The 12,683-nt window shown below is 39.6% G+C and overlaps 1 protein-coding gene across 6 annotated transcripts in view; it reads left to right on the top strand.

The window, feature by feature from the left end:
* Nucleotides 1-2,488: 2,488 nt before the first annotated feature.
* SMARCA1 (SNF2 related chromatin remodeling ATPase 1) overlaps nucleotides 2,489-12,683 on the top strand; it is a 70,845-nt gene continuing 60,650 nt past the window's right edge. For all 6 annotated transcript variants that reach the window (XM_080794854.1, XM_080794853.1, XM_080794857.1 and 3 more), the window contains exons 1-5: nucleotides 2,489-2,869; nucleotides 7,431-7,517; nucleotides 10,357-10,523; nucleotides 10,846-10,946; nucleotides 11,253-11,353. In XM_080794854.1, coding sequence (XP_080650980.1) covers nucleotides 2,696-2,869; nucleotides 7,431-7,517; nucleotides 10,357-10,523; nucleotides 10,846-10,946; nucleotides 11,253-11,353 — 630 coding nt within the window. In that variant the 5' untranslated portion in view covers nucleotides 2,489-2,695. The remainder of the gene's footprint in view (nucleotides 2,870-7,430; nucleotides 7,518-10,356; nucleotides 10,524-10,845; nucleotides 10,947-11,252; nucleotides 11,354-12,683) is intronic.

Here is a 12,683-nt window from a genome sequence, read left to right as displayed (position 1 = left end):
TAAATTCTGCAATATTCACAACCTGCCGGAATGGATATATTGTTCAGTAGATTAAGATTGGTCTTGAGGTTCTCAAATATGGCCCCAACGTCCTCTATAAAAGTTTGCTTTGTTCTCCTACATTTCTGGAGTATAGCAATTTCAAATGAAAAGACAAAATAGGAGGAAGTAGTAGCAGATAGAGCAAGGTGTTGAGTAGGTTCAGAAATGAGGTGACTCTTGTTGAACAGAGTCTACAGATCATGAATTTTAGGCAGATTTGCAAATAAGGATAGCACATGCTCTGTAAATAGCAGCTGTTGCCACAAGCCAAAGGGCAATATTTACATGAATCCTGAAGCAAGGTCTATGGACCAAGCACTGACCTTTCCAACCAAATGCACAACTTGGTAGCAGTTTCAGCGATGTCATGCTGAAAAAGGAAGGATCACATTATACATACATGGAAAATAGCCAAAATACAAATATGTTCTGTCCCCCAAATTAATTTCTAAATTTTTTTTTGGAACTTGGAACACATTTCTACAGAAAAGCTATTATAAAGAAATGTGAGTTTCCCAGATGTCCTCATAAAAGTACATTTAGCTCAGGATGTAACCAAAATACCCTACCTTGGCAATGAGAAATACAATGTAACAAAGTATTTTCACTAGCAGGAACACACCAGTACATAACAAGTACTTACTGACCCCCTTTTCCTTTGAAGCCCCAGACAAGGAAAGGTGAATTCTATCCCCCATGGCTACAGTTTGGTGAAAAAGAAATCTTCCATCCTGCTTGTCTAGAAGTATCCTTCTCAAATCAGGTAGATGCATACATTGCAGCATCCTTCTCTTTTAGTCCTTCCTGAACGGAATTCCCCACCGAATGACTTTTAATGACTGAGGAGACAGAACAGGTGTTGGGGAAGGGGTAGGACGTCTAACTGGAAGTCTCAAGCTTTTATTTGGAGACAGTTCAAACTCTGTAGCTCATTCCTTAATACATCTGCACATTTAATAGAAAAAACAGTGTTTTAAGTGATCAGTTAAGTGACTTAATTCCATCCCACTTTTTGACTAAGGTTGATGTTCCAGAAATATGAACCATTGCTATACGGAGAATCCCTATACCCATTGTATAGTACACAGGTGTACTTCAGGATGGGAAACAAGGGCAAATGATAAGAACATAATAAAAGTAAAATCAGAGCAAAGCTAGCACCACCATTCTCAGTGACACATTCCTTCAGTCACCAGTGTCTTGCTCTTTTCCTCTAAAAACTTCTCTGGGTAAAACCAGTCCCTGGATGGGACCTCACACTACTTCACACTAAGGTCTAAATGACCAATAGAAACGAAAATGTCACAAGGATTTTGCATACTAAGGAGTGGCAGGTTTAAAACAAAAAAAGAATTTAGGCACTATCCCCAGGAAAAAGAGATATTTGGGGGACAGTTGTGTGCTTTCCTCCCATTCACAGAAATCATACTTGATTTTAGTTGGTAATTTGTGTTGAGGGAAATTAATCATGATTTCTCTATACTTTGAAAAGCATTTGGTTCATTTCGGAAATTACAGATTTTGTGATCCTTGTTTGGTCTGCTATTTTTGTTGTGTTTTCTGTCTTTCCTATCTAATGACTGAAATTTAAAAACTAAGATGTGAATCTTCCCATTTTTGATCAAAATAAATAGAAACAATAATATTTAATAATTGACATTGCATACTGTTACCCCTTTACAAAATTCTTTCATATCCATGATCACACATATTATTGATGTTTAATTACTACTTAATAACAGAGGTACAAAAGGAACATGCACCAATAAACTCACAGTAATTCAATCCAATTACTAATATTGGGTACCTACCATGATTTGCCCCAGGTTCTGTGAGGCCCTTCACTTCGTCTCCCTGCAGGAGTTTTAAAATTCAGTAGTGAAGGCAAAAGAAGGGCTCCTGCACTTTGGCCATCTGAGAAGTATCAGAGTTGCAAATAGAGCGATATACATAAAACCGAAAAGTCACGCTTTGCCTTGTAAGAGAATGATTGCAGCTGCAATTAGGAGATCCAAGGAGTTCTTCTCCTGCAGAATTTACAAAGGTGGGAATGGCACCACCAATCCCGCTTTGGAGACCTGGGAAAGGGCAGTCCCTGGAGGGGTTCTGGGCTTTGCAAATGGTGAGAAAGACCTTTTGCAGTGCAGTTACTAGCAGAGGAAAAGTTCTTTGTGCAAGAAGGGGAGAGCGCCTCGAGGTACAAAGAGCAGATTTAAGGGAAAGAGGATTCCTTCTGCACACATCTGCGAGGGGAGCTCAGGCTGACTGTTGGGGGCGTGTGGGAAAGGACATTTTTAGGGAGCCGCGGGCTTGTGGGTTCCCGCCTCCACCCCAGTCCGCGCCCCACACTCAGGCAACAGTTGGTCGTGCGGGGCCGGCCCGGGCTCTGGGTGGGGAGGGGGAGTCTCGCGATCGTTGAGGGGGGGGTGGAGGAAGGGGGGAGGGTGACGGGGGGAGGCCATGACGTAGGGTGGGTGGACGGAAGTGGGGCAGGGTTGAGGGTTATTTAAAGAAGGGGGGGCTGAGCGAAGGGGTTGGAAGCGGAGTGATTCCCCACCCCTGCTCCATCTAGCTCTTTCCAGTGCAGCCACTGCCGCCGCCCAGGAGCCGTCGTCCCCTTCCTCGTCCCCCTTCTCATTCCCGCTCCAACGCCATGGAGCCGGACTCCGCTGCAGTGGCAGCCACCGTGGCAGCCGCTAATGCGACCGCCACAATCGTGGTCATAGAGGACGAGCAGCCGGGGCCATCCACCTCTAAGGAGGAGGGAGCGGCCGCCGCGGCCACCGAAGCCACCGTGGCCACGGAGAAGGGCGAGAAGAAGAAGGAGGTAAATAGGAAGGGGGTGTGTGTGTGTGTGTGTGGTGAAAAAATCCTGAGTTGGGCCCCTCCGAGGGGCCCAAGCCCTGACCTTTCGGCGCCGACAGGTACCGGCGGAGCTCCGCGGGGATGGGGGCCGAGGGCGCGCTGGGGGTGGGGGGCGGCGGAACAGTCTAGCATTCGTTCCCCTCCCCCTTTCCTCCTTGCCGCCTGGAGGGCGGGGGCGGGGCTGGGCACGGGCGCGGCGCGGGGTGGAGGGTGCCCGTTATCCTGGGAGCTGGGGGCTTTGGAGCCCCTCGACAGCCCCCGGCCCCTTTCACATTCCCGGAACTGGGGTAACAGGGTGGGGGATGGGGCTATGCAGGAAAAAGCCTCCGCCTCTCCCTCTCCTCTCGCTCGCTCCCTCTCCCCCCCTTCCCGTCGGCCTCTGCCTGGGAAATCTGGGCCCTTCAATCCCACACCCGCGCAAAAGGGGTTCTGCTGGGGCTTATTTTTTTAAATTTGAATTTTAAGGTGCTGGTGATTGGGAGGGGGAGGACGATAGGCGAGGCTTGTTTTTTTGAATGGCAATGTCGGCCTTTTAGGTGGCAGCAAAAAAATCATCCCTTGTTCGTTTGGTCCCCGCCTGCTGAAGCGGGGCTGTCACCCCGAGAAAATGAGCTCTCCACGTCCTAGCCCCCCCTCCCCCGCAATCCAAACCCCAAACTGAGGAATCGTGGACGCTGGCTTAGGAAAATTTCCAACGTGTGCACCCTCACCCTCTCCTGCCCCGCCCCCGACGGTATAGTGTTTCACTCCAGGGCCACCCAAATGGTCCCCCAATCCGGCCCCAAGCCTTCCAGGCTTCCGCCTCCCTCTCCTAGTGGGCGCTGCTGGCTCCTGGACACACGCAGGCTTTTTTTTTTTTTTAAATTTTTATTTTTCTTTAACCCAGCGTCGCTAGGATGAGCTGCTTCTACCATACGTAAGGAACCGCTCAGACACCTTATTAAAGCCAAATCCAGAAAATATGTATTATTTCCATAAGGCATATCTCATATGGACCAAGACATTCAAATGGAAACATGAAACAAGTTCAAAATTTGAAATAAAAAATAGGATAGGACATAAGGATTGTTGATGTATAATAAAATTGTAGAATGGATCGTTTATGGGTGGATTTCTTTCCGTTTATGAGTAGACATATCACAAAAAAACGGTAGGTAATTAAAATTATGTTTTAGAGATCTCAAGTGGCTTTGTCTGAATCATTATCTGATAGGATACGACCAAATGAAAAGCTTTTGAGGGAAAGTAACACCTTTTGCCGTAAATTAGAGTGATTTTTAAATGCAGCAGTTGTTTAAGTGACATATTTTACTGTTACAAGGTTGACTAAACAGAAAGACAATTGTAGTGTTAAGTGAAAACCATAGAAAATATGCACATTTTAAGATCTATGTGGTACTTGGATCAATAAGACAATATTGTAAAGATGGGTCAAATGCCAAGTGTCAATACAAAATCACATATTGGAGAATTCAGACATGAGTCTAGGTGCTTTTTATTCCCTAGACTGGGCAGATGTAGGGGCTAAACTGTCTTTCGTATGGCAGTGAAGGTTGCTGAATTTCCAGATTGTGTAAATTTTTTGAATTGTGAAAAGATTGGGAGTCAATAAAAAGCCCGTGTGACAAACACTGAACTGATACATATCTATTCATGAATTCGGTAACCTCATCAGAAATTGCCCTGATAATACCTCATTTGTCTGCTCAGCTTAGGGAAATGAGGTGTTGCATGGCAGGAACTTTCTGAGTACCTGAAGTTTATTACTTTAGTCACCAAATCTTTTTTATTTTTCCTGAAAAAGCTAAAGACTACTAAAACATCTACTTAAGTTCTTTCATTTGTATCATTCCTTCAAATAAAGTAATTTGACAAACACGCCCCCAAAATCTAAATAGATTGCTCACTCCCTTGACTCCTTAAGTGATGTACTGAAAGTGCAGATTAACCTGTTCCTCATGTTCATTAGTTATTGTGCTCTGGAAGTGATATAAAGGCATTTGAGATGCAGGAGGCTGTTTCCCCTCAATTAAATAACCACTTCCCAGACATTTCCAGTATTGTGTTGATTCTCTTAATGATTTTTCTCTCTCCTCCTCCAATTGTCAGGCTGTTAGCTATCATTCTTTAAACACTTCATCTACTTTCATCAGAAAGAATTTATAATAAAGGACATAGATGTTACAAAACCATAAAACCATTTAAAACTGTAAAAATACAAAGAGACAAAAGTACAAGTGATGCAGTAGGTAGAGGGAAATCATTACCCCTGTATAGTAAGGAAAAGGGATGTTACTGTGGTGGACTCATGTTTTAGTCCTGGGCTTCTGCCATCCCTTCTTGCTTTTTACATTGTGCCTTCTTCTAGTGGTCTTTCCCATGTCATTTGCTGCTGCTTTTATTCTCTGTAGTATGGCAAGCCAGATTATCAAACTTGCCAGAATTGTATATCAAATAAAGAAAATAGGCTCTGAAGAAGTGCATCTTGTGATGTGTAATATAGATGAGATTTTGTAGATTGACCTGTGACATTCAGCTACAGAAAGGTATTTTTGCTTACCTTCTGGTTCTTGAATTTACTTGGTTTAAGTGATAGTTGGATAACCTAACACTGGAAGTTGGAGTTGGTGTTTTTGGTAATGAAAGCATCAAGAAAATGGTCATGGTCTTTTAAGACAGGGCATCTTGATGACCTTGTGGTATATTCTTATGGCATCTAAACTACCAGATGATAAAATCCATAAGAAATTCATTAGATTATTTTAGTCACTTTTTATCTTGTGTGAGAAGTATACTTTTGAAAATATACAAAGGAGGTTTACAAGGTAGGTATTTTAAAATTTGTTGTGGAAGATAGTGCCAATTAAGTAATTACCTACAGCTTTTAATAGCACTGCTCAAGATTAGGAATTTTAATCAGCATATAATTAAATTTTATAGTATTCTACCACAAGGTAGGCAGGAGTACTGAGTGAAAATTTTTTCTAATTAAAGCTTTAATTTAATTCTATAAGTAAAATCTATGTCCCACATTATTAGATATACACTTGTGTATATGAGGGGAAGTAATTTTGACTGTTTTGAAAGTTGAAAACTGGACTTTATACAGCTTTTCAAGTAATGGTAAAGGTGTGTTTTTTTTTTAACCCAGTTTTTCTTTACTTGTTGCTTTGAAAATAAAATCAGATTTAGAGTATATGTGACAGTCTGAAAGTGTGGGGTTGAGGGAATTTTAGCAGTTTTCTGTTCTTGCCCATCCAGGATTATATTAAAAACACCCCACATAGACAATATATACATATGAGGTGCTTAAATCAAGATGGCTATTATTTGGGTTAAGAATAATTGAACAGTACCTGATCAGTGCTTCAAAGTAAACTCTGACAAGGGTCAAATTCCATAATCTTTGTTTGGATTTTCTCAAAACAGAAATTTCAGTAAATGTTGGAAGACATACTCATTAACTATCGGAGTCATGTCTTTCTTACATTTAAGATCACATTCTGTTGATTTAGAACCTAAATTTTTGGAAACTGGTCGACAAAAAGTCACGATAAAATGGACAGAATTTCTTTAGTTTTCACAAACAGATTTGTGTTTTGATTTGTGCTGTCTGTGTTAAAACAAATGCTCTTGGTTCTGGTACTAAGGGGTAGATTTGTGTTTTTATTATTTTATTTCTCCATTTCTTACAGGAAAGGAGGTGTATTTTATATGCCTATTTGTATTTACAAGGACAATTTTATCTTCACGAAGGATGGCGTGCATGAAATAACCCTCCAGATAATTTCAGTATTTTTAAGAAGCTGATTTATGCCAGTTTTCACTAAATTACAACTTTTTAAATATCCAAAGTTAATAGTTGATAGCCTTGAGAAACTGCTTCTATGAAATGTTTATGTAATATGGTTGAAAATACTTTTCTTTCCAGTTGGAGAAAATTAACGTAAACCAAAAGTTAGAAACTGTACTGTTTTATTATTTAAATAGGAATGAACACATCGCATTACATTAAAAAGTTTAAATGTTCTGATAAGAATATGAAAACAATAAAACATGTCTTTTCAGGAACAGAAACCACAGTCTTCTTCTGAAAGTCTGGCTTGTTTCCATTACATAAAGAAGTGTTTCTGAGAATTAATATTTACTTTCCTTGAATTTTTTGGTTTGTGGTTGATAATATTAGCATATTCTAGATTTTGAATCTTCTATTCAATGGTCATAGGCTTTTTTATGCTTTAAATTAAAAAAAGGTGAAAAGGGTCAGTGTTTCACCTTTTGATGTTTAATTAATGTTATTTCTGTGGCTTTAACAATTCAGATGTTTTTCATTGGACCTCAGGTGCACAGAACTGGATTAATTATAAGCCCTGCTTCATGACATGCTCTCATCCTTGGTCTGTGTGTTGTCCAGTTTCATTTATTTATTATTTAATTAGTTTCACTTTCTTCAGATGCAGATGTTGACCACTTTTAAGATCTTGCTTTGTAATTCGATGGCTTATTTTTTTTTGAAATTTTAGAAAAATGTTTCTTCATTTCAACTCAAACTTGCTGCTAAAGCTTCTAAATCTGAAAAGGAAATGGACCCAGAATATGAAGAGAAAATGGTAAATATATTCTTGGGTAGGATAGTGAATTACCATAGTTGGTTTTTTTCTTATTGAAGAAACTCAGTCTTAAATTAGTTTCACCGTAGTTGATTTTTACAGAGGAGATGTGAAAGATTGAAAAAGTACCTGTGTATGTATAATGAATACAGGGTCCTAGATTTTAGAATTGGAAAGTAATTTAGTATATAATCAATTATAATGGGTTTTTTGAAAAATATTTTATTTTTTTATTTGAGAGAGACAGAGCACAAACCGGGGGGAGGGGCAGAGGAAGAAGGAGGGGGACAAGCAGACTCCCTGCTGGGTGGGGAGTCTAAAGCTGGCCTTGGGGCTTGAGGCTTGATCCCAGGACTCAGAGATCATGACCTGAGCCAAAGTCAGACACCCAATGAACTGAGCCACCTAGACAGCCCCATCATAATAGATTTTTATTGAATAAATGAATCTCTTTGTTTTCACATGAGAGAATAAGGATCAGAGAAACTATATGGACTAGTTGGGAACAGAAGTCACATCTCTTCACTTTTGTTAAGTGCTCTTTATCCCATAATAAGATTTTTTAAAAGATTTTATTTATTTGAGAGAGAGTGCAAGAGAGAGCGTGAGAGGGCGCAGAGGAGAGAGAGGGTGAGGGAGAAGCAGACTCCCCGCTGAGCAGGGAGCCCATCTGAGATGATCCCAGGACGCTGGGATGATGACCTGAGCCGAAGGCAGATGCTTAAGCAACTGAGCCACATAGCTGCCCCCAGGATATATTTTTAAAGATTTATTTATTTATTTGAGGGGAGGGGGAAGGAGAAGGAGAGAATCCTCAAGCCGACTCCCTGCTGAGCCCAGAGCCTGGTGTGGGCTCCACCCCAGGACCCTGAGATCATGACCTGAGCTGAATCAAGAGTCAGACACTTAACTGACTGAGCCACCCTGCCACCTCCATCATAAGATGTTTTATGCTAAAAATACTGTCTCCACTAAGTGAACATAATCAGTGGCACCATCAGTATGGCTGAAAGAAAGCAGGTCACAAAGCCAGACTGATGTTTCTTTTCTTCTTCTCTTCTTGCTTTGTATATATTAATGTTACACATTGTAAAACATGTAATATAGTAATACATTTTCTGGAAGAAAGGAGATTAGCCCAATACCTGGAAACATTACATATTTAAGCAGTATAATCTCAGTTATGCCCACCTACTGCTTTGCCATAGATTTAATTTAGTTTTTAATTAAAAAATTTCTTATTCACTAAAATCCATATTTTAGGGGTGCCTGGGTGGCTCAGTGGGTTAAGCCTCTGCCTTCGGCTCAGGTCATGATCTCAGGGTCCTGGGATGGAGCCCTGCATCGGGCTCTCTGCTTAGTGGGTAGCCTGCTTCCCCCTCTCTCTGTGCCTGCTTCTTGCCTACTTGTGTTCTCTCTCTCTCTGTCAAATAAATAAGTAAAATCTTAAGAGATAAAATCCGTATTTTAGCTTTCATTTTAGTTGGAACTGAACTTTTTGGTTGAGGGGTTGTTTTTGCAATAATATTATAAAAATAAGTAGAGATGAAGTCTATTTTTTGGCTGTTCATAGTGATTTTACCAAACTCCATGCCTAAATGTCTAAGGTCACATCTAATGCAGACAGTTAATGTTTTAACAACTCTAAAAACAACATTCCAGTGAGGGTAACATAAAATGGAAAAGTTTTGGCCTCCTTCCAACTTCTGGTCTGAATGTACTTGTCTAATTCTTGTGTTTATGTTAAAGAACTCTTGTACTTTTCTGGTGTTACTAATTATGTAGTCTTCATTAGCAATGAGATATGCTCTTTCCTGTGGTCAGAAAGTGATTGGGAATTAAAAAATCATTTTCATTTTTTTCTTTATCTAGAATGATGTATATATCTTTTGGTTTTCTAAGATTTTTTTATTGAAGTTTCATTTCATTAATGTGGTACAAGTTATACGTCCTTTTATAATTTATTGAGAAATTATAAAACATACCAATTTTTAATAGTTAATATATATTAACTATTTTTACTTACATGTGTGTATATATTTTTCCTCCAAATTCTGCTCACTTTTTATATTGTTAGCATAAAGTACAATTTTCCAGGGGCACCTGGGTGACTCAATCAGTTAAATGTCTGACTTTTGCTCAGGTCATGATCTGCGGGAACTGGGATCAAGCCCCACATCGGGCTCCATGTGGGGAATCTGCTTGTCCCTCTGCCCCTCTCCCCACTCTTGCACTCTCTCTCTCTCAAATAAATAAAATCTTTAAGAAAGTGCAATTTTCCAGATCACTGTAATTGAAGGGAGAAATATTTATTACATTATTTTACCATGCATTCACAGTATTTCGAGATAAGGTGATGGTGTATTCTAAGATATTAATTATTCCTAGATGCATAGCTAATAATTTATATTTCTGTATTTAGAATATAGTTTATATTATGATGCTTTATTTTGTTTACTAGGAAAAGAAAATCATTATGTTTTGGAAAGAAGATTTGCTTTTTGGTCCTGATTCTTTAAGCAGGGTACTTTTAATTGGGGCATTTACTGCTGTTAGATCACTTGGCTTCTCTCCAAACTATCTGAAAATGTCATTTTCAAATTCTGCTTACTAGCTTTGGGAACTTGGGCAAGTTAGTTACCCTCTCCATACTTTACTTTTATCATCTGTAAAATGGAGATAATATTAGTACCCACCTCATAAGTTTACTAAGAAAATTAAGTGAGCTGTATGTTTAAAGTGCTTAGAACATAGTACAAAGTAGCAGGGCAATATAAGTGTTTGTTAAATAACTTCAAATAAAGAGAATCATTACTTTTTCTTTTGTTTTGTACATTAGAAAGCAGACCGAGCAAAGAGATTTGAATTTTTATTAAAGCAGACAGAACTTTTTGCACATTTCATTCAACCTTCAGCACAGAAATCTCCAACATCTCCTCTGAACATGAAATTGGGACGTCCTCGAATAAAGAAAGATGACAAGCAGAGCTTAATTTCTGCTGGAGAGTATGTTGGCATCTCTCTCTACTTTGTTCCCTCTCTTCCTCCTGTTTCCACCTGTCCCTCCTTTTATATTCTCATTCCCTCTTTTCTTACTCAGTATAATTCTGTATTTAAAAAATAAGGTTATTGTCAGTATAAATAAGTTTTGGAAGCAATAATTTTTCCTCACTAGAAATCAAAAAAATGTATGCTGGTTCTATCAACTTCTCAGCAAGACCTTAGAACTCACTTTTGTTTTCATGACAGACATTAACAGTGTATAGTAGTGACTTAATTGACAGCTTAATATTTGGGATGAATATAAAGGTATTTCTTTTCATTTCAGCTACCGCCACAGGCGCACAGAACAAGAAGAAGATGAAGAGCTACTCTCAGAGAGTCGGAAAACATCTAACGTGTGTGTTAGATTTGAGGTGTCACCTTCATGTAAGTATCTCATTATGTTAGTATTTTTTTCTAGTTTGGTCTTAGAAAAATTATACTTGATTGTATTTTTAAAAATATTTTATTTATATATTTGAGAGAAAGAGCACGCATGAAGAGAGCACGAGGAAGGGGGCAGAGGAAGAAGCAGACTCCTCACTGAGCAGGGAGCCACAAAGGGGGCTCAATCCCAGGACCCCAGGATCATGACCTGAGCTGAAGGCAGAGGCTTAACCAGCTGAACAACCCAGGCACCCCTGTACTTGACTGTATTAATGAAAGTATGAGACATCTTGATTTCTTTTTCAGATGTGAAAGGAGGACCACTGAGAGATTATCAGATTCGAGGGCTGAACTGGTTGATCTCTTTGTATGAAAATGGAGTCAATGGTATCTTGGCAGATGAAATGGTAAGGAGTGGATAGCTAAAAGCACAATATCGATTTTCAATGTTTTTTTAAAGATTTATTTATTTATTTATTTATTTGACAGACAGATTACAAGTAGGCAAGAGAGCCAGGCAGGGGGAGAGAGGAGGAAGCAGGCTCTCCATGGAGCAGAGAGCCCGATGTGGGGCTCGATCCCAGGATCCTGGGATCATGACCCGAGCCGAAAGCAGAGGCTTTAACCCACTGAGCCACCCAGGCGCCCCGGTTTTCAATTTTTAAGTAAATTTGAAATACCTGAGCTGTATTGCCTGCCCCCCTCCACCCCGGCCTGAAGGCTAACTGCTTTATTTAGTTACAATGTAAAAGGCATTTGTAAAGTCTAGAATTGTTTCTTTAAGTAACCTCAAGAACATATACTTTCACAGGCTACACAATTCTTAGTGCAATTTCCCCATATGGTTTAAAAGACCTCCTTGTACTTTTGTTTTTGTTTGCACTTTGGCTTCCAGGAAACTCAGAGCCAAAGTGAATGCCAAAATGGAGACCCTGTGTGACATAATGGCCAGCCCATTGTGCCTTTGTGTCTTTTCCTATTCTATACCTTCTAATCTTGCCTTGGCCCTTCTTTATTTCTATTTTATTATTAACGTTCCATGTTTTCATTGTAGGCCACCTGAAACCTATTTTCTTTGTAGGTGACCTGAAATCCTTTTGGTAATGAGGTGGGGTATATAAACCAAACACTAAATGAGTGGATGAATAAACCAAACAATAAATGATGAAAGTGTGAATAAATGAATATAAGGACCTCAATATGTGAGCAGTCAGAAAGTGAATAGTTAGAATAAAAAGAAGTAAAGAGCAATGTTGAGTCCTGATATAGCAGAGTTACCAGGTAGGACCTGGGAAATACGTTAAGGAATGATGGGTATATAAACAAAATGGCCAAAGAGAAAAAGTAAGGCATTTAAGATGCTAATTCAGCAGATCAGGGGAGTACATGAAGGCCTAGATTGGTATTTTAAGACCAAATGAATAAGATAGGATTAAGGGGAAGGAGTTCTAGATCTTTATGACCCAGTGATACTCATATTTATGTGACTCTGGAGCCATATTTGCAATTACTTTTATGCAGAAGAGCCGTATGACAATTTATGGTCTATAACATGTAGTGTAATAGTTGATCCCATAGATGCTGAGGAACTGTTAGATATGTGGCAGGAGGTCCTTTAAATCAAGGGTCTGTAGGTCCTTATATTTAGTATTCTGGGTTGGAGACTACAATTAGCTCAGAGGAGGAGGAGCTTGGTTAATTGGATAACAGAAAGACCGTGATTACTTGCCCCAAGCT

The sequence above is a fragment of the Martes martes genome, assembly GCF_963455335.1.
Source record: "Martes martes genome assembly, chromosome: X".
Taxonomy (NCBI): domain Eukaryota; kingdom Metazoa; phylum Chordata; class Mammalia; order Carnivora; family Mustelidae; genus Martes; species Martes martes.
The sequence above is the reverse complement of the archived record's forward strand: the minus strand, read 5'-3'. Positions and strand labels throughout refer to the sequence as shown.